This window comes from Aotus nancymaae, unplaced genomic scaffold (assembly GCF_030222135.1).
Source record: "Aotus nancymaae isolate 86718 unplaced genomic scaffold, 86718_ANA_hifiasm-v0.15.2.pri h1tg000108l, whole genome shotgun sequence".
In the NCBI taxonomy this organism is placed as follows: domain Eukaryota; kingdom Metazoa; phylum Chordata; class Mammalia; order Primates; family Aotidae; genus Aotus; species Aotus nancymaae.
The window spans coordinates 41,475,749-41,501,525 of NW_026988523.1; the positions used below are offsets into that span (position 1 = coordinate 41,475,749).

Below are 25,777 nucleotides of genomic sequence, written 5' to 3' on the forward strand. Positions count from 1 at the left end.
AACTGAGAAAGCACTCCAAAGAGTGTGGGCCTGAGCAAGTGGCTCAAGGGCCCAGTTACAAAGTTTTCTGGTTTTTAAGTAGTCCTTTTGAGGTCCCAATGGGCTACCCCTTATCTGGATGAAGGATTTGGTCCATGCCTAAGTAAAGGCTGAGGTGAATTTGTGTCCTACGCAGATGGAGTTATGGCCCATGCTTAGTGCTTCCCCACAGCCAATCCAAGACACTTTCTGTTTCCGAGACCTGGTAGAAGTGTGGCAGGCCAGGTCTCACTAACAACTATTTCAGTACTAAGTGGTTAAGTTAAATATTAAAAGCCAGTGCCCTTATACAAAGTCTGGGGTGTAACAAAAACCCATTAAGAGTTTTGTCTAGGCCTTTCCTGGGTCTTAAAGCATGACAAAATAACGAAGGAATTCTTAATAGGACCCATTTAGGATTAAACAAGTTTTATTGTGTATCTGAAGAAACTCCCTAGGTGTCCACAAACAAGTTTATTAGGGGTCTAAAGGAACTCCTCAAACTTCCAGTGACTTAGCAGGAGACAAGATAAGGGTAATCACCCCAGCACCTGGATCCATTTAGAGTAAGCAGATTTACTGAGGCTCTAGAGGAAGGTTTTCAAGACTCAGACCTTAGTATAGATTAAAAGAAGTTAATCACTTATGTCTTTAGATGAATGCACTTACACGTAGACATACAGCTTAGAAGGTATATAAGCTCTGAAAAACTTTGTAATTTTGAGTTGGTCTGGCGATAATTTCCAGGCTTTCTCCCTGTAACCAGTTACAAAAATAAAAACTCTCTTCCTCCCCGGTTCATCTGCATCTAGTTATTGGGCCTCAAAAAATAGCAGCCCAACCCTCAGTTTGGTCTGGGAACAGAAGTGGGAGAGTTGCAGGGAGAGTAGCCTTTGATCCTTTGCTACTGGGGAGTGGGGAGATGGGGTTTTTCCTTCTGGCTTAGCTTTAGGAAGTTGGTGTTAATTGGCCCTAAGTTCCCTGCCCCCGGACCCAGGTGTTTTCTTTTTGATCGAGCTTTGGGAGGCCAGCAGGAACTGTCCTCAGATTACCTACTCCCAGACTTTGCTGTTTTTCCTTGATTCAGCTTTAGGAAGTCGGCATGAATTGGCCTTAAGTTCCCTGCCTCCAATTCTCCTGCCTCATTTTGGCAGAGTACTTTCATGTGTTGAAAATCGGGGCTTGTTTTGTATGCCTTTCGCTTTTCTTTTTCCAGCACTTTTTTTTTTTTTTTTTTTTTTGTATTTTCTAAAAGCACCCATTTAGGATGGCTTGGAAACACAAACAGGTCCTTTAGCACAGTTTGAGATGCACTGGTATAGGACGTTACGGCACATTCTCAGTACTTCAGAGAATGAGTTTCTGAGATTCTGATTCCACCCCACATTCTAAGTTTTGAATACTGGTAATTTACGCATGATTCTACATAAAGTTCTTAATAAAATCAGTGCTCATTTTCCCAATTAAGTTTCTTTAGAGGAGGAGGTCTGGGATCAGAAGTTGGGCTGTTAAGTGGCACAATGCCTGGATCTACGCATCCAAAAAGGAATGAATAATTAGACAGTAATTCCCCAACTTTAGCTCCTAGACCCAAACCTTTCCTCTAAAATGGGCACTGGTGCAAATACCTGGAGACCTTCCTTCCTGTAATGAAGCGCCAATCTCAAGCGCCAGGGCACAGACCCCGTGCGTACGACAGCTCCAATCCCGAGCGCTAGCCCGGGGGTGACGCCCCCATCAAGATGAAGATAAGGCGCCACGGAGTCCTAGGCGTGCAGGACCGACAACGCCGGGCAGAACGAGGAGAGCCTGGATTGGCTCGGGCCCTTGCGTCACGCAGCTCCGCCCCTCGGCCTATCTCACCCCACCCCGTCTCCGAGGTCAGGGAGCAGTTGGAGGACTGAGATTGGAGGGATCAGCGCAGACTCGATGACGCAACGGGAGGCGGCGGGGCGTGGCCTACTCTGATTGGTGACGGGAGGGGTGGGCCCTGCTGGGCCGAAATCTTAGGACTTCCGAAAGCGACGGCGGCGTCTGCTTCAGTGCCTAGAGGTGTGCGTGTGCGAAGATGCGAAAGGTGGTTTTGATCACCGGGGCGAGCAGGTGAGGCCTCCTTTGGGTTGGCAGAGGCGGCAACGGATCAGGGGTTCGAGAGAGGAGGGGTCTGCGACCCTCCACGGACGGACCCCGGGAGCGCCCGCCCCTGACTTTGCCTAGGTTCCCCGGAGTCCCGCGCTGCTGGAGGTGTGGGGCGTGCCGGCCTCTTGAGGTGGTCAGTAACTGGGGCTGTGAATTAAACATGGCAGTGAAAAGGAAAACTAGAGCGTCAGGAAGTGACGATTGTCACAGTGATAATCCTGAGGTTATGAAGGGAATAGGGGATTCACGGGGGCTCTTTCCCTTCCCCGTCTTGGAGCTTTTTTCGTACTTACCGTCTGTGCCCAACATTTTGCTCCTAACTACCTGGTCATGTCTTAAACTCCAGGTATTTTGTCTGTACAAGCCTTTTGCCTACAAATTTGAACACCCATGAACATTAGGACGGAGGGGAAAAACAATCCCGTTCCATTTAGCTCAGTGCTAGAGACCTAACATACTTTTCAGAAACCCAGAGAAAATTAACCTTTTCCTATGAAGGCGTGGTTGGGGCGCAGAATAACCAGCCCATAATTATTCCAGGGTTGCTCATTTAGTTTCGCAGCCTTTTCTGTTGCCTGTTTTACCTCTCATTTGCACTTCCATGAAGAATGTGTAGAAGATGAAGCCAATCAAACCATTTTTCTACGAGTTGCATTTGGCATTTTTGATTAAGGCAGAGGACGTGTTAAACGTTTAAGACTGGTCCACTTTCAATTATTTAACCACATGCATATTAACTAAGCCAGCTTGATAAGTGTTGCAGTTGGCAACTTTTTAGCTTGTCCTCTCAGATGACTTTAACAGTTGATTGGTGCTTCTTATGTGGAAGTTACTGAAATAAATCAGAATTGATTTTGTCTGTTTCTTTTACATATATTGTGATATGTGCAATTGTATAATAAATGCTTACTGTTCTCATGTAAGGACAAATAAATATTTTTGATGTTTTAATGTCAGTGCTAACAGATTACTGATGGTTCCAGACTCTTTTTTGGGTTTTAACTATTAATATATTTGCCCGGAATCAGCTTAAGTCGTGAAAGAGAACGTATGACCCAGCTTTTCATTGCTGTCAGCCAGGCTGATCTGACTCCGGTCACCACTCCTACACGGTTTTGCAATACTGGTTTGGAAGTTCTTTGTCTCAGAGTAGTGTACTCATCCCTGCCTCCCTTTCTTGGTCCTCACCTAATATTTAGTTGTATTCCTACCTTCTACTTAATCATATTGAGTTATTTTTTTTTCTGTGATTCAATTATAGTTGTTTACAAGGATATTACTGATGCCTGATTCTGAAGGATTCATCTGTTCGTTTATCATAGATTTCTGGTGTTCCTTATGGTGGCTATGATACCAACAGGTGGTAGAGCCCTTGCCTGTGAGGACCCTAGACAGTAAAGTACAAATGCACATAGGAAACAGCTAATAAGATGCTCTTTTCAGCCCTTACTGGTGATATATTAAGTCATTTTCATGAGTGCATTAATAAGTACAAAATGAAAACCACTGGCAGGATAAGGCCCAGTAATAGAAAGGCTAAAGAACAACTCTTGTTTTAAGTCCAGTTATTGTGTTGTTGAAGTTTTCCAAAATGAGAAAAACACAAACTAGACTGTGTCTCAAGCAAGTGACTATTAGAGTGGAGGATTCCTCCTTTCTTAAATAATGGTTGAGGCTTTTCTATCTGGGCTTCTCATTGGAGGTCAAGTTGACACAGTTTTCTGAACCGGAGAGAAATGCCTCTACCTGATGCCATCCCAGATAATCCACATCTTGTGTCTGAATTGTCCTCCCAGTGGCATTGGCCTGGCCCTCTGCAAGCGGTTGCTGATGGAAGATGATGAGCTTCATCTGTGTTTGGCGTGTAGAAACATGAGCAAGGCAGAAGCTGTCCGTGCTGCTCTGCTGGCCTCTCACCCCACTGCTGAGGTCACCGTTGTCCAGGTGGACGTCAGCAACCTGCAGTCTGTCTTCCAGGCCTCTAAGGAACTTAAGCAAAGGTATATCTCTTGCTGATGGATTTTTTTTTCTCTCATGTGATTGTGCAGCATAACACTTAATAAAATAAGAAAGAAAAGAAAAACCTAAAGAGAAACCAGCTGCGGTGTAAGCCGTTATCTGAGGAAATCTGTAGAGTGACCCATTGTGCCTCAGTGCCACATTTTCATTCTTAATCATGATCGTAATTATTTCATGGAGACTAATTTGAGTACATTCTGATGTGTGATCAGTTGTACTGCCTTATGTTAAGGTAACTCCTTTGACATTTCAATTCATTTTTTACATCTTTCCTTCACATAATGAATTCATTAAGTAGATAAGGCAAGTAGTGACATTTAAGAAGCGAAAAAACTGAGACACAGAAATAAGGGTAATGTGCCTATGAAGATTATCCAATCTTATATTAGTTAGGTGGGACCAAGACCCCAGGTCTTCTCCCTGCTTCCTAAGGGGTATTTTTTCCCTAGGCCAGTAAAGATTTGTTCACACCTTCACAGTAATTGGCATGCAATAGACATTTGATCAATATTTGCTATATGAAGGAATAGAGTCGTCAGGTGTATAACTCCCCTGAAAGTGAGCACAAAATTGCATGTAGGTGTACAATGCATTTTTCTGGGCAGAGAGGGCTTTTTATTTATTTGTTTGTTTGTTTTTAAATTGTAAGAGTAATTTATGATGAAAAAAGGCCAAGAACCCTGAACTAGTTTCTGCTGCCCTAGGGCTATCTGGAATAATTAATTTTCAAATATTTTAGTATTGAGGCACTTAGGAAACAGAGAATTACCTTGTTTCCTTGGACAGTAAAATGAAGTGTGTAGAAACAAGGAAGGCCTTCTTGATGAAGACATTTGCTGAAGAAAAATACTTTGTATTTTATGTGCATTGATAATCATTTGCGTTTCCCTGTTCCAGATGCCCAGATTACTAAGTGAAAGCTTGTTTTCTTTACTCCGGCTCTTTTTGCTGTGGCCTTAGTGCTTTGTAAATGTGGCTTCTGGCAGGGCTCAGTGGCTCACGCCTGTAACCCTAGCACTTTGGGAGACCGAGGCGGGTGGATCACAAGGTCAGGAGAGCAAGACCATCCTGGCTAACGAGGTGAAACCCCGTCTCTACTAAAAATACAAAAAATTAGCCAGGCATGGTGGCACGTGCCTGTAGTCCCAGCTACTTGGGAGGCTGAGGCAGGAGAATCACTTGAACCCGGGAGGTAGAGGTTGCAGTGAGTCGAGATCACACCCCACTGCACTCCAGCCTACTGACAGAGCAACTCCGTCTCAAACAAGCAAGCAAACAAACAAACAAAAAATGTGGCTTCTCTCTCCACTACTGCTGAGCTCTTAGAGTTTTCTGCCACATCCTTTTTAGAAAAAACCTGAGGAGATTTTCTAGGTTCTGTTTTCACATAAATTGTGATATATTCCACATCCCCTACTCCTCCGTAACTTAAGAGTCTCCAGGGCGGTGAAGCTGTATACTAAATGTCCTTATGGAGATAAAAACCATAAAGTTGAGAGAAGTTATGAGCTTCAAATCAGGTTTTTAGGCATTCTTTTCCCAAACCTTAGCCAACTGGCTTCTTACCTGCTTTGTTTAGATTTTGTTATATTTTCTTATTTGGCAGAAAAGAACCTTCATTTCCCAGTTAATAATAGTCCATTCTGATGCAGTTTACTTTTGAGACTTAAAGTTTTAACATTGATAGTACTGACTATCCCAAATGCCTCCCGAGGTTCAAGATATTTGATACTTTATCACAAGTTTAGTAATACAGTATTTAGTAAGATATTTAGCAACTTAGCACAGATTCAAGGCAGTGACACTGTGGAGCAGAAGGGATCAGATGATAAGTGAGTTGTCCCAGGTGCCTGTCATCAGCATTTTACTGAAGTTTTGAGTTATTTATTTAATTCACAAAACAGCCTTTTTGTTTTGAGATGGTTGGTGTTATTCAGATTTAGGAAATGATGGTTATAGTGATAGTCACAAATTTGTACTATGTGAAAGTGTCCAGATAGATTCTCGCTTATGTCAAGGCTCTGCTGCACTCAGTGGCTCAAATGGATCTCTTCAGTTCTAAGTCTGAATTAACTAGAGCTAAAGAGAGCTTGAGAATTCCTTCTAATGACTCAAGCAACACCATCCCTGGCACCTGGTCTTTCCATCTGTAGCACTCTCTTCTGTTAGGTATGTGCAGATGAAAACTAGTGAGAAATAGTGATTCTGTTTTATCCATAATAGAGCGATTGTGTCAGTTATTTTATTGATGAGTGGTATGTCATTTTACTGAAGCCAGAGCTTAATTTGGTGTCTTTACTAAACATTTCCTCTTTGTTCCTAGCCATATGTTAATATTCTTAGATAAAAGTTTGCAAATAAGGTAATGGAACAAGCAACAGTGGATGAACTCACACTATCTTTGTGGCACTTATATGATGAACTAATAGTAACAATATCAACATTTTATTAAATGGTCAATTTAATAACTTGAGTCATTCGTCAGTTATTTACAGAATGATCATGAAATGTTTGTATGTGATCTATTGAAAACTATGTATGTATTTCAGGGTCCTAACTTTAGGAGCTATGGCTCTTAATGTCAGTTATTCAGAGACAGTGTGGTACATAGAACTCTAGGAGATATTCTGAATATTTAATGGTGTCTGTGAGTATCATGAGAGCAGGCTTTACCTGTTTTGAACCTAGTTCAAAATGAGTACACTTAGATGAAGACTTATATAGGTTTAAAACTGAAAATGCTTTATCAGCTCAGCATTTCATGTCCTTTCCATGACAAGTATCCAGGAGGAAGCCCAACAAGAATACCTTACCCCCATTCATCTTTTATAATCTCATTGTATTCTTAATGAACTTTCATCATTTTATGATACATAGGACTTGTCAATGAACACTGAAAGGTTTCCACATGGATCTTCTGTTTTATTATATATTTTGGCATTCAGATTTCAGCATTAATAGATCAGGTTAGGTGAATATCAGTATTATATAAATTTTACTTGTCAACCAGAGGAGATGTGGATTTCTTTTTTTTAAAAAGCAAGACACTTTGTAAGATGAGGAAAGTGGGTTTAATAGATAGAGGGTTGCTGCAATGCCTTATTGGGAGGATAGAGCTGGAAGGAATTGTTGGTCAGAGGTATTGCTTCAAGTCCATGATGACTCCACAGATTGTTTGAAGCCACTACCAAAAAAAGAATTCTCAAATATTTACTGTGGTTAAAGAATAACTGTTGAGAAAGAAATGCTGTAACTCTAATGTACTGTAAATTCTTTTGAGCTTGCTGTGGCTAATTTATTAATTTAAAAAGTATTTTTTGTCTTTTTTAGGCCTTCTTGATTCTAGTCACTCTAGAGATAAAATATACAATCTTGTCTTGATGTTTTTACTTGCAACTCACAATCTTGTCTTGGTGTTTACCTGCAGGTTTCAGAGATTAGACTGTATATATCTAAATGCTGGGATCATGCCTAATCCACACCTAAATATCAAAGCACTTTTCTCTGGCCTCTTTTCAAGGTAATTTCCATTTTATGGATGAACTGATTGGAAGGAATGTGTTTATTTTTCTGCCTAGTTTTGCTGGTGTGTTAAGTTGGAGGGATGAAAGGTAAGAGGGTATTGAAAAGGTTGAAGACAGAAAAAGAAGATGTTGCAACCATATCAAAGAAAAGCAATCCTCTTTTGTGGAGATTGCTGAAAGTCCTGCTTTTTATGGTATTCTAAGTCTCCAGGACATTCTAAGTGGTTGGATGGTTTAGAAGGTCCATTTTTGGTCTGCCTGGATATGCCTATTAGCAAGAACATTTTGAAATTAGGCAGAGTTCTAGATTTCTCAGAGAGACTCCAATTTCCAGGAAAGCTACTTTGACCTATTTCCCAGCTGTATGTCAGGTGCTCTGGACAGTCGGTTGGGGAAATGCAGAGAACTAATGTCTTTCTGGGAGATTCTCATTACACATTAGTGTAGTGGCTTTCAAAACTGTTGAAACACAACCAGAGAATTCTTATTTATAGGAATAAATCTTTTTTTGTGACCCAACAAACTTATTCATAAATATGCATTCTTACTGTGTGCTACTTACTATACTAATACTTTTGCTTTACTTCTTTTCCATTAAAAGTCTCTCTCTCTCTCTACATTGGTCTTGACCTACTAAATTGACCTCACAGCAGAACACGATATTAATATGTTTGAAAAATTCCCAGTTAAAAAACAACATGTTTAACTTCTTTTGGCAATTAAACACACTTTGTGCGCAGGAAGACGTTTTCCCTTTGGCGTAGCTTATTATTCCTTGAGAACACTTTACCTATAACCTGATTTGGAAAGAGGTGAATAGAGTTTTAGCAGCAGGTTTTTGAGAGATTCAAGTTCCTACTGGTAGTGTGAGCTATAAGTATGTAAATACTTCTGTGAATTAGTAGGGGGAAGGGGAGGGACTTTGGTATTTCATTTAATACAATAACCCAGTCTGAGAAATAGATATTTTTTATTTGTGTTATTACAGAATCAAGTGAGGTGCAGTTTATGAATGAGAGGGATGGGTTGGGAAGTATCTCCAGTTAAAGAAGCTTTAAAAGTCATACAATTTTCTCCTGCTGTTTCAGAAATGTGCTTCATATGCTCTCCACAGCTGAAGGCCTGCTGACCCAGGATGATAAGATCACTGCTGATGGACTTCAGGAGGTGTTCGAGACCAATGTCTTTGGCCATTTTATCCTGGTAAAGAAGCTATGGGCTTAGTAAGCTAATATTTCGTGTGATAGTTTCTGTAAACCTCTGGGCACAGTGTATTATTATGGTTGAGGAACCAGTTAACTGATTTAATCTCATGTTTGAGTTTTCTTAGTTGCATTTGGCTTGTTTATAGTAAGCATGGGGCATATCTGAAAGCTTTCCTAGTAGATTTTTCTTTAATAAATGTACTAATAGTTTTTGATTTACAGAATTACTGCAAAGATAGTACAGAGAATTTCTGTATATCCTACAGCCAGTTTCCCCTACTATAAACATTTTGTTAGTATGATGCATTTGTCAAAATAGATGAATCAGTTCTGCTACGTTATTATTAACTTACGTCCGTACTTTATTCGGGTTCTGTTTTTGCCTAATGTCTTTTTTCAGTTCTAGGATCCTATTCAAGATACTACATTACATTTAGCAGTCATGTCTCCTTAGACTCTTCTTGGTTATGACAGCTTCGCAGACTTTCCTTGTTTTTGATGACCTTGACAGTTTTGAGGAGTACTGCTCAAGTGCTTTGTAGACTCTCTCATTTGGACTTTGTCCAATGTTTTTCTTATGGTGAGATTGAAGAATGTGGTTTTTAGGAAAAAGGACAGAGAGGTAAAGTGATATTCTCATGATATCATATCAAGGATGTATTCTATCAGTATGACTTCTCATTGTCAATATTAACCCTGATCACCTGGCTTGAGGTAATGTTAGTCAGGTTTCTCCATTGATAAGTTACTTTTTCTTTCTCCCTTTTCATACTCTGCTCTTTGAAATAAAGTTACTATGTGTAGCCAATGCATACTGGATAGTGCTCTACCTCCTTAAGAGTGGATTATCCACAGAAATTATTTGGATTTTTTTCTGCTTGGAGATTTGTCTGTTCTCCTTCATTTATGTCTTTATTCAATCATTTATTATATCCATAAGGACTCATAGATATTTTTTTTTGTACTTTGAAGTTATAAATACTGTTTTATTTTCTTGCTCAAATTTTTCCAGTTTTGGTCACTGGTAGCTCTTTCAGTTGGCTCCTGTATCTCTTTGGCACATCCCCATCATTATGGTTTTCTGTGTTTGTTTTAGCTTTCATTTTGAGCAGTTTTTTACTATCTGGCACTATAAGATGCTTCAGACTCATCTTTTATATTTTCTTCATCAGTCCTAGAATCAGCTACTTTTCTAAAGACATTCATTTCCTTTTATCAGAGAATGGTTATTAGAAACCAAGATCTGGGTGCTTATTGCTACTGAGATATCAGTGTCTTCTAAACCCTCTCAGCTAATTGACCAAGGATATATATATATGTGCATACCAACTCGTGCATGTATACGTATCTGTAAATATTTTTATACGTAACTCATTCATGTCTCTTAGATAACTAGTTGCTACTGATGTCTCTGACCCTAGTCTCTTACCATATAGATCATTCTAGCTTCCTCCCCATGCTTATTTGTGATGTCCCACTTTAACAGTGACAAACCTGACTGCCACCATCCTCCATACATTTACTTAATTCTTCAATTTCAGTATCGATGGACAATGGTTTCAAAATTGTTATCTGTACTCTGCCAGTATATTTTAATACTTTTTTTTTCTTTCACCCAGATTCGGGAACTGGAGCCTCTCCTCTGTCACAGTGACAATCCATCTCAGCTCATCTGGACATCATCTCGCAATGCAAGGAAATCTAATTTCAGCCTCGAGGACTTCCAGCACAGCAAAGGCAAGGAACCCTACAGCTCTTCCAAATATGCCACTGACCTTCTCAGTGTGGCTTTGAACAGGAACTTCAACCAGCAGGTAAGGCCTGTCCCAGTGATGTGGAAATGGCAGGGGAGGGTTCTCTTAATTGCCTACTATTGATTTCCTAGTAAGGTAACTGGCTTTCCACTAACTCTTGTAGTTTAGATTGATAGTTGGTATATATGAAAGTTTTAGGGTGGAAGTAATCAGCTCCTGACATTTTAGTTGTAGGTAGTTCATTCATCATTCTGTGGTTCTTCAGGAATTCTCACTTATGTTAACAGAGTGACACTACTGAAAGTAATACTAGCTACTGTTTTGGTTCCTTCTGTGTTTCAGGTGCTGTAGTCATCTGTGTATGTCATTAGATACCTGCCTCATTACATGGAAGTGGGTCTGAGTATTCCCATTTTCAGATGAGGACACCAAATCTTGGAGAACTTAGGTTGTTTATCCAATGATCACACAACTTGTAAATGGTAGAGCTTAGAATTGAGCCCAAGGCTGTCTGACTTTACAGTTTGGACTTTTCCCACTGCACCATGCTGCCTCCTAGTGTTTGTCATGGCAGATGTTTATAGGATAGTCAACTAGTTATAAAACCTTCTGGATAGTGGTGGTTTTAGGTGAGACTCCAGAGCTCTGTCTCTATGAGGATCTCCGTTTATAGGATGTTTTCTAGGGGACAGTGACCCTTGTTGGTCATACTGGGTCCTTGTGGCCACTGTGGTCTGCAGCTTACTGCCTCTTTGTATGTCTGTTGCCCAGGTCTGAATTCTTACTTGAAAATCTCCAGTCTTCCCTCTGGACATTTTGTTTAGTTTGCTTTGATTAACAGTGTTTTATGAGTATGGGGCTATGGAGAATTTTAATTTCACTAACATTTACAAAAGCCCTGTCATGTTTAGGTCACTGGGCCAGGCTTAGGGTTGAGGAAGAAAGTGAAAAAATGATGATCAAGAGTTATGTCTTCCCTCACGGGAGCTTCTTGGATCACAAATTAGACATAGAAATATAAGCCTTATGTGATGGTCAAGACTTGGCTTGTTCTGGAATGGCTGCCTTTCTCAGGTGGTATTCTGTGATCTGACTCTTAGAATCTTGCCCCCTCCCCAATTTTTTTTTTTTTTTTTTTTTTTTTTTTTTGAGACAGGGTGTCGTTCTTTTGCCCAGGCTTGAGTGCAGTGGCACAATCTTGGCTCACTGCAACCTCCATCTTCTGAGTTCAAGCGATTCTTATGCTTCAGCTTCCCGAGTAGCTGGGATTACAGACATGTACCACCCTACTCAACTTTTGTATTTTTAGTAGAGACAGGATTTTATCATGTTGGCCAGGGTGGTCTCAAACTCCTGGCCTCAGGTATTCACCTACCTCAGCCTTCCAAAGTGCTGGGATTACAGTGCCCGCACCCAGCCTGAATCATGCCTCTTATAAAGTTGAAGCTAAGAGCATACTTTCTAGAACTGGATTTGAATCCAGACTCTGTCACTAGCTTTGTAACCCTAGGCATATTATTTAATCTCCCTATGCCTCAGTTTCCTCATCTGGAAAATAGAGATAGTAATAGTGCCTGCCTCACAGGTTTATTGGGAAGATTGACTGAGGGGATCTGTGTGAAACAGTCATAGCACTGCTTTGTATTCAGAATGTGAGTTTGTGTGTGCATGTGTCTGCACAAATATGTACATGTGGAGGTGCACGAGTGTGGGTATGTGTTTGTTTTGCCTGCCCACGTGTAGGGGGTTCATATGTACATGTATGGGTTTTGTGAGTGTGTGCAGATGTGTTTGTGAGTGTATGTGTGGGGTGTGTGCATGTGGGTAGGTATCTGCATGTGGTCTGCACATGCGTGTGCATGTTCTTGTATTGGCTGTTGTCATTGCAGATTGGACTCAGCATGTTGGCCCAATCGTACACCTCCTTCTGAAGTTTCTTGAGATGTTTAAAAACTTGTCACAACTGCTTCCCGGTACTCTGAGAACTCCTTTTTAGAGGGATTAGCTTTCCCTTTCATAAAAAACTCTGGGATTCTATTTAAATCTCAATTATTAAGTAAGGTTTGGGATTTTATCTTTAACAAAAGAGGGAGATTTAGCTATTGCCTGTAAAATCTGTTGGGATTGGTTCTCAGCCAATGACTTTTTCTCCTTGGCCTTTTTGAGGAAAGAAGCAGCTGAGTAGAATGACAAGATGTGTAGTGTAAATTAAACTAAATAAAATAGTAAAGCAAATCCCAGCATTCGAGGGCTTAACTATAGATCACATAGGACCGTTTATATTAGCATAAGCTCTGTGTTATTGGGGCTGTCTTTATAAGGTGGACCTTCCTAAAATGAGTACTGGGCTAAGGACCTGATTTAGAAACCTTCAGTTGGAGAAAGTTTTGTGACAGCACATACAGCCTGATACCAGGAGCACCCACCCCAAGCTAGAGGTATGGATCTCATGTACCTGCAGGGAAACAGACACATGCTTTAGGTTTAGCTGTCTATTTATTAGGCCAGAAACTCTTTGAAGGCAGGGACTGTACTCAGTACATATTTTTATCCTAAATGCTCGTTATGATTGAAAAGCTGATATTCAGTTAAGCCAATAATAAGGAAAACTCAGATAACTAGGCCCTACTTTTCTCTCCCAGCTTCCTAAGATTGGATATTTTTTGGCTGGGTGTGGTGGCTCATGCCTATAGTCCCAGCACTTTGGGAGGCTGAGGCCAGTGGGTCACAAGGTCAGGAGTTCGCGATCAGACTGGCCAATGTGGTGAAACTCTGTCTCTACTAAAAATACGTAAATTAGCGGGGCGTGGAGGTGGGAGCCTGAAGTCCTAGCTACGCAGGAGGGTAGGCAGGAGAATCGCTTGAACTTGGGAAATGGAGGTTGCAGTGAGCCAAGCTTCAGCCTGGGTGACAGAGTGAAACTTCGTCTCAAAAAAAGATTGGTTATTTTTTTATACTGCAAGGTTCATGAGAATAGAGACTTTGTCCTACTAATTTTTGCATCTGGGTGCCTCTTACAGTGGATTCTCTTAATACGTGATTCTTCAACATAAATGTTTTACCCAACTTCAGAGACAACTCAGAGCATAAATTCTTTATTACCTGACTCCCTGGCTCATGTGCATACCTCTTTTGTTAACTACCACGTGGCTGGACTGAGTCAATGTGCATTGAGTTAAAATCTTATTGCTACCCCTCTCTGCTCCTAGGGTCTCTATTCCAGTGTGGTGTGTCCAGGTACAGCACTGACCAATTTGACATATGGAGTTCTGCCTCCCTTCTTGTGGACGCTGTTGATGCCAGCAATATTGCTGGTAAGTGACGACTACGTCTCTTCTTAGCTTATGAAATCTTTTTGGGGCCTAGTAGATATGTCTCAGGGTTGGGAAATGATATAAAGAACTGAACCTGAATGCCATTTAACTTGAGGTTTTTGAACTTACTTAATGTGAAACCTCTGCTTAATATTTCTTAAGTATTACTTCTGCGCCACCATTTGAGTGTCCACTTCTCTTTAAAGGAATGTTTCATTGCTCATGCACCACAGATCCCAAGAGTTCTGTAATCATATAATTTTAGAAAACCCATATTAAACATTGTTAAACTGGACTTCTCTGAGTTTTCAAAGTGGTCATGTGCATTAAAAGTTCCCAAGAAGGGGATAATTGTGCATTATGAACCATGTTTTTGTTTCATGATTTGAACATTTGGCAGGACCATTGTTCCTCTGGCACACATTGAAAAATACTACTTTTAGGAAATGATTCTATCTTCAGGGCTCAGGAAGAAATGTCTCTCCTTCAGGGCGGGCATAAAGAAAAGATCAGAAGTATATAGGCCTTCATGTTAAAAGTAGTTGATTTGGAATAATGGAGATTAAGTGATATATCTTTTTTTGACTTCTTTATTTTTTGTTACTTAAAAAATGTTCTATAATCAGAAAGGCAGATTTTCCTTTTTAACATTTAAATGAATAATTCTTTTGTGACTCTATTCTAAACATCACAAAATCACTGTTGCTTTCTTTTCCGCAGGTTCGCTTTTTTGCAAATGCATTCACTTTGACGCCATACAATGGAACAGAAGCACTGGTACGTTACTGAAGTTTTTACAGCTTGTATGACGGCTGAGCAGATGTGAATTATAGGTTCACCGGTAGTAGAAATAATTTCAACAGAAAAGATAGTAAGAGAATAAGCTCTGTGAATAGTCAAGGTCCTGTTTGGAACTAAGGCAGACCTTAAGGCTAAGCGCAAAACATTAGGAGTGAAGTTTGTGAGTTTAACATCTACTATGGCACTGGGCACCATGACTACAGGGAAAGCACTTCTTTAGAGGCAAGATACATCAGCAGCTGGAGGAGAGACAGAGCAGGGGGACACCGGAGGGGCAGGCAAAGCAGGATGGCGACTGCACAATCAGTCCTTGATTTCCCGTGGAGAAAGTGCATCTTGTGGGTCAAGAGCCAGGATAAGAAAGTTCAATACCACTCCCCTCTATGAAGATTTTCTTCCCTCTCTTAGAGGTTATTAGGAAGCCAGTGGATTTCCTTAAATCTCACATGGCAAATGGATTACATGTGTTTCCTCATCAATGGCAGACGTTACTAATGGGCTATAATACTTCTTTCTGCTCTACACAAGTGATGTCTCTGAATATTCTTCAACCCAGAGCTCCAGAGGCAGCCTCTACTAATGGATCAGAAGTGTCCTACATAAAAACCCACTGTATCTGAGTCACTTCTTTATGTTTGCCTCTCTCATTCTTCTGAGCTCCTTCAGGATTTTTGTTACTCACTTTGGAAACCTAAGGGCCTAGCACTGTAGTATTTAGTAGATTATCTTGACTGAATTGAAAGTAGCTAAGGAAGACATAGATGGAATTGGCTTTGATGCTCTTGTTTTGGTAATCATTACAGAAATAAATGCATTTATTGTAGGAACACACATTGATTATAGAAGCAAGTGCTTTTAAACTATATTTTAATTAGTTCTCAATATATTTGTCAAACTGTTCACTGATGATATTTGAGAGGATATTTATAATTTGTGTGGGGAGCTCTGTAAAGTGCTAATTGTAAATCACCAGCAGCCTCACTCACCTTAGGCAATAGAAACAAATCATTGACACGTCCTTCCTTTCCAGGTATGGCTTTTCCACCAAAAGCCTGAATCTCTGAATCCTCTGATCAAATATCTGAGTGCCACCACTGGCTTTGGAAGAAATTACATCACAACCCAGAAGGTAAATGTTCTTAGCTTGTTGCACTGATGTTTGCTGCTGGGTTGATGAATTAAGCCCATTGTTCCTGACCGGCTCCTCAGCCCCTATCTCCCCTTCTCTAGGTTCTCACCGTTCACTGGCATCACACTGGTCTGATTTTATTTCATCTTGCTCCCTCCTGCTTCTAAACCTTCGCACATCTTGTTCTCTCCACCTGAGCTGCTCTCAGCGTCTTCTTTCAACTGACCGATTTCTGCTCATCCTTTAGATCAGCTTATCCCATAGCCTTTAGTGACCCCATAGACCAGTCTGGGTGCCTCTGTGGTAGGCTTTCTTGAAATCCTGTACCTGTTCCAGATCATGCTTGTTCACCTTTGGATTCCCATGTCAGAATGTAAGCTCTGTGAGGAGGAGGGTCATACCCCATTTCCTAGCAGGCTGCCTTGCACATGATAGGTACTCAGTCAATACATTGCAAGTTGGACGAAATATAAAGTGTCTTTCTGTGTGAAGTTAACTTCCCTGTGAATATTCAGTTCTGCTTGTGACAATGATCAGCTTTAATAGATTGGTGTTTTGAAAAGGAATAGGATAACATGCAGAAAAAAAAAATCAAATCAGTGCTGTGTATTTTAGACTTGGTATAATCTTCTAAAATGAAATCAAACATAAGAGTTACATACTGGGGAATGAGAAAATTTATTTTAAACTAAGAGAACTATTTTTTTGGTACTTTTGTCATGAGTAAGGTTTGTTTCAGTCTCTGATTTTCTACTGCCCAGATTGTTGTGAGGAGGCATTAGCATAAGATACAATGAGATTGAGGCGACTGTTAGCTCAGGTAAGTCAAGTAACTGGCATTGATTTTGGCCTTTGTTAGTAGCATGAGCTGAAAGGAAGCCATGAACTTGGCTTCCTGTGCTATCTGTTCACTAAAAGTGAACCTTCCAGGTTTTTCAGAACATGTTCTGTGGGATCCTAGTTTCTTGAGAAGATTTGCAAGAAGCAGTTCCTCTGGCAAGTAAAATTGAATCATGCTTCATATTAGATTCCCCTGTTTCAGAGACTTGTACAGCATACATCAGCAAAGTAAAGGCTGTGAGAAGTTGAAACAGTTAAGAAACGTGTGTGAAATATTTAATGCTGCTGTTTTCAAAGAGTTCTTGATGAATTTTTTTTAAAGCAAATTTTATATAACCTGTAACATCCCTTTGGGGAATTCTATTGCAAACTAATAAATAGCTTACTTTAGGCTTGCAGAGTGTGTTTGAACTTACTGTCAACTTGGAGAGAATGATTTGTTTATTAAGGGGAAACATTTAATTCTACAAACTGACACAGTCATTAGCACTTTATGGAAATGCATTGAAGAAAGTATTTTAACGTTTGATTAATTTGGGGAAGTCAGCTTTCTCCTCTGTAAAAAGACGAGGTTGAACTAGAAGAGTTCTCTAATGCTTCTTCCAGTTCTATTATAGAAAAACTCTAACATGACTGAATGAATATAAATGTTATTTTCAAAAGGTTCAAAAGTTTGTTTAATTTTTAGCCCTTCAATTTTATGAACAAAGAGCCTGTTCTTGAAGTTTAGGTTCTGTGTTGACTTGTAAAAAGGATATCACTATTTTAAAAGGGCTGAAGGTTTGCCTTTACATACAATTGAGATTTTCTGCATGAAACACAAGAATGTAAAATAACTATAGATTAAACTAGAGAGAATCTTGCATGTGAAAGCATTTAGGAGAGAGGCAGTCTTGGGCTGCCATGGCAACTCTACAAATTGTCGGGTACCCAAGTTTCTTGCAGTCACCGCTGGGCCATCTTTAATTTAGGGCGTGGCCCTCAGGCTTGCTGCTCAAGAGAGTAGTATGGAAGAAGGGAAGAAGAAAGGACACTTTATTCCTTTTGAAGAGACTCCAGGCAGTATTTACATCTCACTGGCCAGAACATAGTCTGATGGCTCCAGCACTCATTGTTTCAATGGAGGCTGAAGTATCATCTTTTATCTGGAGGGCAGTGAGCCCAGTTAAAACCAGGGCCCTTTACTAAGCCAGATGAATATTAGGAAGTGAGTAGCTGTTAGAAATTCACAAAACTCTTGATTTTTCTGTTTTGTCCTTTGATTGGTATCTTCTATTTCCTGAGTATACGAAAGTTAGGGAGATAGCAAACTCATCTTTCAGTCTTGCTGCTTAAGGGAAGCATCAGTGGGTTTGGTGAGTGTTGGAACTGAGACTGAGATTTAGTATGTCTTCAGGTGTAGCAGGAGCAGCCGCGGGAAACAGATCTCTTGAACACTAAATGAAGAAGGAAGAAGTTTATTTGACGTGGGAGCCTGAGCGATAATTTGTCCAAAGCTCAGCTCGTCTAACAAAGGAAGGCTCTGCCTTTCTATAGGCTTATACTTTAGATGTTACGCGTAGAAGAATCTTAGGTTTACAGCCTTAGGAATCACATATGAAAGGGTTTCAGTTTACAGCTTCAGGAATCACCTATGAAAAGGGTTTCGGTTTATAGTTTTAGGACTCACATGTGAAAAGGTTTCGGGTTTGATGTTGTTTTAAGTAAAAACAGTGTCTTCTGGAGAGTTTCCCCAGTACCAAGCCTTTTATTTACAGGAAGGAGATTCAGGAGGCGCCAGCTGGCCTGCTCTCTCTTCTATTGAGATATACAGTGGATGACAGAGTGGGAGGCAATCCCAGATGCCTGGGTCTCCTTCCTCATCTCCCCACTTTGAGACCCTCACCACTTTATAATATCAGTGAGAGGTCTTATTCTCATTCTCACTTTCCAGATTCTCTGAAGAAACTGATAATGTTTCATATAATATACTTGTGATGTCATTTTTTTGGTTACCTACAGTAGGATGAATCCCCTAATCATCTGAAGGAACAGGGGGAGTAGACAAGGGAGCAACAAACAAACGCCTATCATTATTATAACACTTATGATGAGGGTCTTGAATCCTTTTAAGGATGAGAACCAACCTTCGAATAAGGACTCAGGGTTAAATCCATGCCACGCCTGTACAGGCACGTGTGCCAGTTTGGTCATGTCTCACACAATATCCTCCACTGCTTGCCCCGGTCATCTATGTGCAGACAGCAGTTGGATAGATTGAATTTTCCGCAGACTCCTCCTTCAGCTGCCAGCAAATAATCTAGGGCCAGCGGTTCTGATAAATTGCATTTCTCATTTGAGTTTCTTGTCGGGCCAAGAGGGATAGAGCTTTGCCGGTTTCACTGGTATTTCCAAAACAGCCTGCAACCGGATAATCCGGTTGACCGTGTAAATAGGGGTCCGGTATCCCCACAAGCCATCCTCTGCCCATGTGGCCGGCCCATCATACTCAATAATTCTCTCCAGTGGCCACTCGCCATCTGTCCAATCTCCTATTTTTAGGTGTCTTTTCTCCCTAGCGGAGTAGACTGAATACACTAACAGCTCACCTGTCTTAACAGATAATAGGAAGAAAGGGCTTAATGATGCCTGTGACACAGCTACCTGTCCATGTCCTGGATTACACACCTTATACTGAGTACCATTATATAAACAGGTTCCCTTCTGTGTCCCTGTACATTTATAAGAACTGTAGCACAAAAGAATGGCAGTAACTTTTACACCCTACCTGGTGTATGTACTGAGGGCATTATTCAAAATTAGTTAATGTTCTTACTGTACAAGTCCAAATATTAAGAAGAACAAGTCTCACGATGAATCTCCTCATGCTTCGGCAGTGCGTGGACCAGCCAGCTTCCGGGATGTGGCTGGAGCAAGGCTTGTTGTCCTTTTTAAGGTGATTCTGCAGTCCTTGCCTTGGTCCAAGTCTCAGCCGTTGCTGGTTTTTACACGGCTGTGGTGGATTCAGGCTGGGATTCCCTCTACCTTCACAGCTGTGGGATTGGTCAGGATCAGGTCTGAGGCCCTTTCCATTGTGGCTTTAGAGGGACTGTACTCCTGTCCTTTATCCACATGTGATCACCTAGTGAGAAAGGATGAACTGGGGAGAAAAAGGCTTACAGAACATTTGTTATTTATTCACGTTGAAGTATACTGAGCGATTCTCCCTAGAGCTGGTAACTAGCATCCTAACTCAATCTCTCCCCACTCCTGAGGAGTTCCTAGGAGTGCCTGGAGTGGGGGAGGGGGCCTATGATATAAGACTTCATAGGGGAATATCCTCTTTTTTTAAAGGGGGTACATCTAATTTTGAATAACACCAAGGGAAGTGCCTGCACCCACTTTGATCCGGTTTCCTGATACACTTTCCCTAAGCTATTTTTGATGGTCCGGTGCATTCTTTTCACTTTTCCCGAATTCTGAGGGCAATAGGCAGCGTGCAGTTTCCAAAGTAATACCCCAAGGCCATCGCTGTCTTCTGGGCCAAGTTCACCGCAAATGCTGGTCCGTTGTCTGATCTGATGCACAGTGGCAGTCCACACTTAGGGATAAGATCTCGAAGCAGCACACGGGTTACTTCATGGGCCTTTTTCTTGTACTGTGCTCCATGTACTTGGAGAGTCAGAAAGGCATATCGCGAATCAGTGTAAATGTTTGCAACCTTATCTTTACTCAACTTGGGGTTCGAGTCAGAGCAGTGAGTTCAGCCTTCTGAGCCGAGGTGCTTTGAGGCAGTGACTTGGCTTCTATTACACTGTCTAGAGTTGGCACTGCATAGCCTGCACACCTTTCTCCTCATGGATTAATAAAACTGCCCCCATCCACATACAACTCCCTGTCTACTACTGTCCATAGCTGATGCTGAAGATCAGGCCTGCTGGAATAAACTGAGTCCAAGACTTGAACTCAGTTGTGTCCAACCGGGCCCTCTGTCATTGGGAGCAAATAAGGTGTTGCAGACCTCAGTGGTGATGCAGAGATTTTTATTTTAGCAGGCTCAGGTATTTGGCAGGCCTAGCATTTGTTAACCGAAGATGTCCTTTGGTATTCATTAGGGTCACTACTGTGTGGGGTGCTTTGATATTTAAATTCTTCCCAGAGTTGAGGCTAGTATCTATAATTGCCATTCCTCTTCTTCCTTTTTTTTTTTTTTCTGACAGCATGAAAAGGCTGTGTTAAGTTGGTTAGCCCCAAAGCCAGGGCTGACAGAAGTTTTGCTTTTAGCTTCTGCCTCATTCAAAGGGTGTCTTGTCTTCTCCCCTCCCCACTTTGTCACTTTGTATGGGGGTTTGGCCAGTACTGCGAAGTTTGGAAATCCACAATCTACAGAAGCCCACGGCTCCCAGGAACTCTCCTACCTACCTTCTAGTATTGGGTTCTGGCAGGTTGCAAATTACTTGTTTCCTTTCTGTTCCTAGGCTGCGTTCCCCCTTCCGGATGTTAAACCCCAGATACTTCACTTGCTGTCGGCAAATCTGGGCTTGCTTTTTAGACGCTTTATACCTACACTCCCCCAGGTGCCTAAGTAAGGCATTTGTTTGCGCACCCGACTGCCATGGGTTGTCCCAGTAGAAGGTCATCAGCATATGGGGGCAGCATGCAAGCAAGAAGCTTTTGGGGGGGCGGTTACAGGCTAATGCCTCCCCAAGGATGTTGAGAGAGTTTCTGAGCCCCTGGGAAGCCAGGTTTAGGTGTACTGGGTGGTCACACCTGCCTCTGGATTTCTCCCATTGAAATGCAAATAGTTTTTGACTTTCAAAAGCCAGCCTGATGCTAAAGAAGTATTCTTTAAGTCCAATTAAGTGAACCAGCTATCCTCTGCTGGCTGTAATCCCAACTGCGTGCACAAGTCAGGTGCAAGTGGGTGCAAAGTCACGCAAGCCCTGCACTGGCCTGGGTGGAAATACCAGTCTTTGGTCCCTGGCTAGGAAGGTCTCCACCCTCCTTTCTGAGGGACAATGAGAGCCTGGATGACCCCTGCCTGAGGCAGTCTTAGCTGCAGGGTGTCTTTCTTATTATTAATCTGCACAACAAGTTTTGCCGGAGAAGGGGGCAGGGACGGTCCGTTAAGTACAAGACAGTCTGTTCTCTTTAACACCTTAATAGCTCTAACAACACTGGTTTTGTTTCTTTCGATGGGAGGTTACAGGGCTGTTGTCCATGGGCTCTTTGGGGGCCTGTAAGTCCGGCCCTCCTCTCTTTTAGTCCAGTGGCCCTGCCGTTAGGTTGAGCAGAGCCCCTTCACTTTTGTCTGAAGCATTGTGCTCAGGGTCTCCCTGTTTTCCAGTTAACTGTGGACATTTTTTCTTCCAATGTCCTATTTCTTGGCAAAATGCACACTGATCCCGTTGCAGGCGCGGGCGGGCAGACTGGGATGCTTTCCAGGAACCCCCCTTTTCCCACACTCTTAGGGGTGCTCCTCTCATAGCAGCAGCTATCAAGTTGGCCTTCGGTTGAGCTTAAGGCTCGTTTTCCATACGATTTCTCTCTGGCTTACTGCCTCTCGGTTTACAAACACTTGTTTAGCTATTTCCAATAACTGTGAAGTATTCATGCATGCAAATCCTGCCTGCTTCTGCAATTTTCGTCTACTGTCTTCTGCACACTGACTGACTAATGTCATTTATCATGTGCTGGTTTTTGGGGTCCTCAGGATCAAAAGGAGTGTACATGCGGTAAGCTTCACACAGTCTTTCATAGAATTGGGTGGGACTTTCCTCTTTTCCTTGAATAACCTCAGACACTTTATTAATGTTTGTAACTTTCTGGGCCCCCTTTTTTAATCCTTCCAGCAAGGCTTCTCTGACCAGATTAGCCTCTGCATGCCCTCCGGGGTGTTCGGATCCCACTGGGGTTCAGTTCTGGGTAACTGGACCCTGACATACTCTTGGGGGTTCTGGTAATCTGCAGGAACATGCTCCTCCAGCCATTTAGAAGCGACTTGGAGGACTCTTTGCTTTTCATCCGTGTTAAAAAGATGCATAAGCAATCAGCCCAAATGGGGTTATGAGTTTGAATAATAGTTTGTAGTAGGTCAATGAGAGCCTGTGGCTTCTCGGTATAAGATGGGTTGTTATTTTTCCATTGATAAGATCAGCCGAGGTGAATGGCAGGTACGTGAAAACACGCTTTTCTACCATGTGGCCGTCCTCATCCACTCCTGTGTACCCTTGCTCTCTCAAAGGCATCTGCACCCCGGCCTTGGGTCATAGACTGGCTGCCAGAGGGGGAGTTCCCTCTGGGAAGCTGGCAGCAATGGGCAGAGTTTTTCCACACTCTTTTGTCTACTCTAGGTGTTTTAGGGGTATGCAGCTCTGGTGGGGATGCCAAGGCTTCTGGCTCAGGGGCAGGGAGTCCTTGAGGAGGAAAGGGCAAAAACTCTTCTGCCTCCAGATCTGCCAGAACCTTGGGAGTCACTGTTCCTGCCGCTGAATCTGCCTGTCCCTTAGGAGTCTGCGTCTCTCCGTGGCGATGGGGATGGTGGTTTCTAGCAGTCTGTCCCTTGGCCACTAAAACAGTCACTGCCTGCTCTCTTAGCCACTTCGGAGGGTTCAAAACTAACTGCAACCACGAGTGTATGTATGGAAATTGCTCCAGATGTTCTAGCTCGCTGTATATAACCTCATGCCTTACTTTGGAGACAAGGGGCCTGTCTAGGGTCCCCTCTGGGGGCCAACCTACCCTAAATGCTGGCCAATCTTCCCTACATAAAGTCCTAAATTTCTCCAGTGTCATAGTTACTTTATAATTCCCACTAAATCCCTTCTTGAAATTTTTCAGTGGTCTCTAAAAGTGTGGGCTTGCTATGGGAGTGACCCCTATTAACACTCAAAAGAAACAATTCCCACAGTTAGGAGAGTGTTAGTTCACTCACAGAAGGTCCCGCCCAGCAAGACGCAGCACTCTCCGATTTACATTCACTTCAGTCCTTCACAACGATGGCAGAGGCTTCTCCACTCAGCCTTATGTGGCTGTCTCTAATTCTTACAAATTGCTCGACGCGTGAGGCCCCTCCTAATGGACCCGACACTTTTCACAACTGATTAGTCCGGTCGGATACATCTACACACACAGACACACGTCCAGTCGCTCTCCTTCCAATTCGAAACCATAAGCAAAAAGCTTCCAAGGTTAGTTACAGAGAGCGAGCGAGCCACGTTCGAAAGTGCCGAATCTGGCACCCGTGGGTGATCAGGCCACGATTCCACCGAAAATGGGGTGGGCTTTTTCCCGAGTTCAGTCTTACCATATTCAGTTGTCTGGACATCCCAAATACCAGTTCCTTCTCGGTGTTCAACCAGTGGGTGGATCTACACTGTGGGCCTACCTGCTCCGCTCCAGCGAGGCTTTTCCACCGGGCAAACACCTGCCCGGGAGCGCTCTCAGGATGCATCGCCCCAGCGAGCATGAGTCCCCCTGCAGGGATGCTCCACAGGGCTAGTCAAACCACCTGAGAGACTTTTTCCTGCCGTCTGCCAGCCGAAATTCGCTTCCCGGCCAACGTACCAAAAATGTAGCAGGAGCAGCCGTGGGGAAACATCTCTTGAACACCAAATGAAGAAGGAAGAAGTTTATTCAGCCTGGGAGCCTGAGTGGTAATTTGTCCAAAGCTTAGCTCGTCTAACAAAGGAAGGTTCTGCCTTTATATAGGCTTATACTTTAGATGTTACACTTGGAAGAATCTCAGATTTACAGCCTTAGGAATCACATATGAAAGGGTTTTGGTTTAAAGCTTCAGGAATCACATATGAAAAGGGTTTTGGTTCATAGTTTGAGGAATCACATATAAAAGGGTTTCGGTTAATAGTTTTAGGTCTCACATGTGAAAAGGTTTTGGATTTGATCCTGTTTTAAGTAAAAACTGTCTTCTGGAGAGTTTCCCCAATACCAAGCGTATTATTTACAGGAAGGAGATTCAGGAGGCGCCAGCTGGCCTGCTCTCTCTTCTATTGAGATGCACAGTGGATGACAGAGGAGGAGGCAATCCCAGATGCCTGGGTCTCCTTCCTCACGGGCTCTCAGCTTCCTGACAGCTCCCATGTGTCTACCACCATGGCCCTTTCCTGCTCCCTCCTTTCTTTTTCATATAGTGAATGCCTTTCTTTTATACAAATACTATTCATCTTATTTTTCCTTTCTAGACATCTCTATTTTTGCTTCTTTTCCAGATGGACCTAGATGAAGATACTGCTGAAAAATTTTATCAAAAGTTACTGGAACTGGAAAAGCATGTTAGGGTCAATATTCAAAAAACATAACCAGGCCAGGTGCGGTGGCTCATGCCTGTAATCCCAGCACTTTGGGATGCCAAGGCAGAAGGATCACTTGAGACCAGGAGTTCAAGATCAGCCTGGGAAACATAGTGAGACCCTGACTCTTCAAAAAGAAATTCAAAAATTAGCTGGGTGTGGTGACATGTGCCTGCAGCTCCAACTACTCAGGAGGATGAGGTGGGAAGATCTCTTGAGCCTGGGAGGCGGAGTTTGCAGTGAGCTGAGATTGTGCCACTGCACTACAGTTTGGGTCACGGCAAGACCCTATCTCAAGAAAAAAAATGTATATATAACCAGAACTGACAATGATGCTCTCTGGAACATTGTGTACCTTCTGTACATTCTGGGGCACGTGGGTTTCTATCGAGTTGGATAATGTGCATTTGTAATAAATTATGAACTGTCTCTTTTCCCTTCTTTTGGAATTCTCTTCAAGACTGTGTATGTGCGCATGCTCCTATGCATATGAGAAAAAGATTGGGCCAGGCGCGGGGGCTCAAGCCTGTTATCCCAGCACTTTGGGAGGCCAAGGTGGGCAGATCACGAGGTCAGGAGTTTAAGACCAGCCTGGCCAATGTGATAAAAACCCGTCTCTACTAAAAATGCAAAACTTAGCCACATGTGGTGGTACGCGTTTGTAATCTCAGCTACTTGGGAGGCTGAGACAGGAGAATCGCTTGAACCTGGGACACAGAGTTTGTATCAATAAAGGATATATTTTT

At 42.3% G+C, this 25,777-nt stretch overlaps 1 protein-coding gene across 1 annotated transcript; it reads left to right on the forward strand.

The window, feature by feature from the left end:
• The first annotated feature begins 1,978 nt into the window (after positions 1 to 1,978).
• Positions 1,979 to 25,472, forward strand: HSD17B7 (hydroxysteroid 17-beta dehydrogenase 7). The gene is made up of 9 exons (XM_012468882.2): positions 1,979 to 2,121; positions 3,954 to 4,157; positions 7,604 to 7,696; positions 8,789 to 8,903; positions 10,525 to 10,719; positions 13,869 to 13,973; positions 14,694 to 14,750; positions 15,805 to 15,903; positions 24,951 to 25,472. Exons 1-9 carry the CDS (start codon positions 2,087 to 2,089, stop codon positions 25,038 to 25,040), a joined length of 993 nt encoding a protein of 330 aa, XP_012324305.2. The 5' UTR covers positions 1,979 to 2,086; the 3' UTR covers positions 25,041 to 25,472.
• Positions 25,473 to 25,777: the final 305 nt, after the last annotated feature.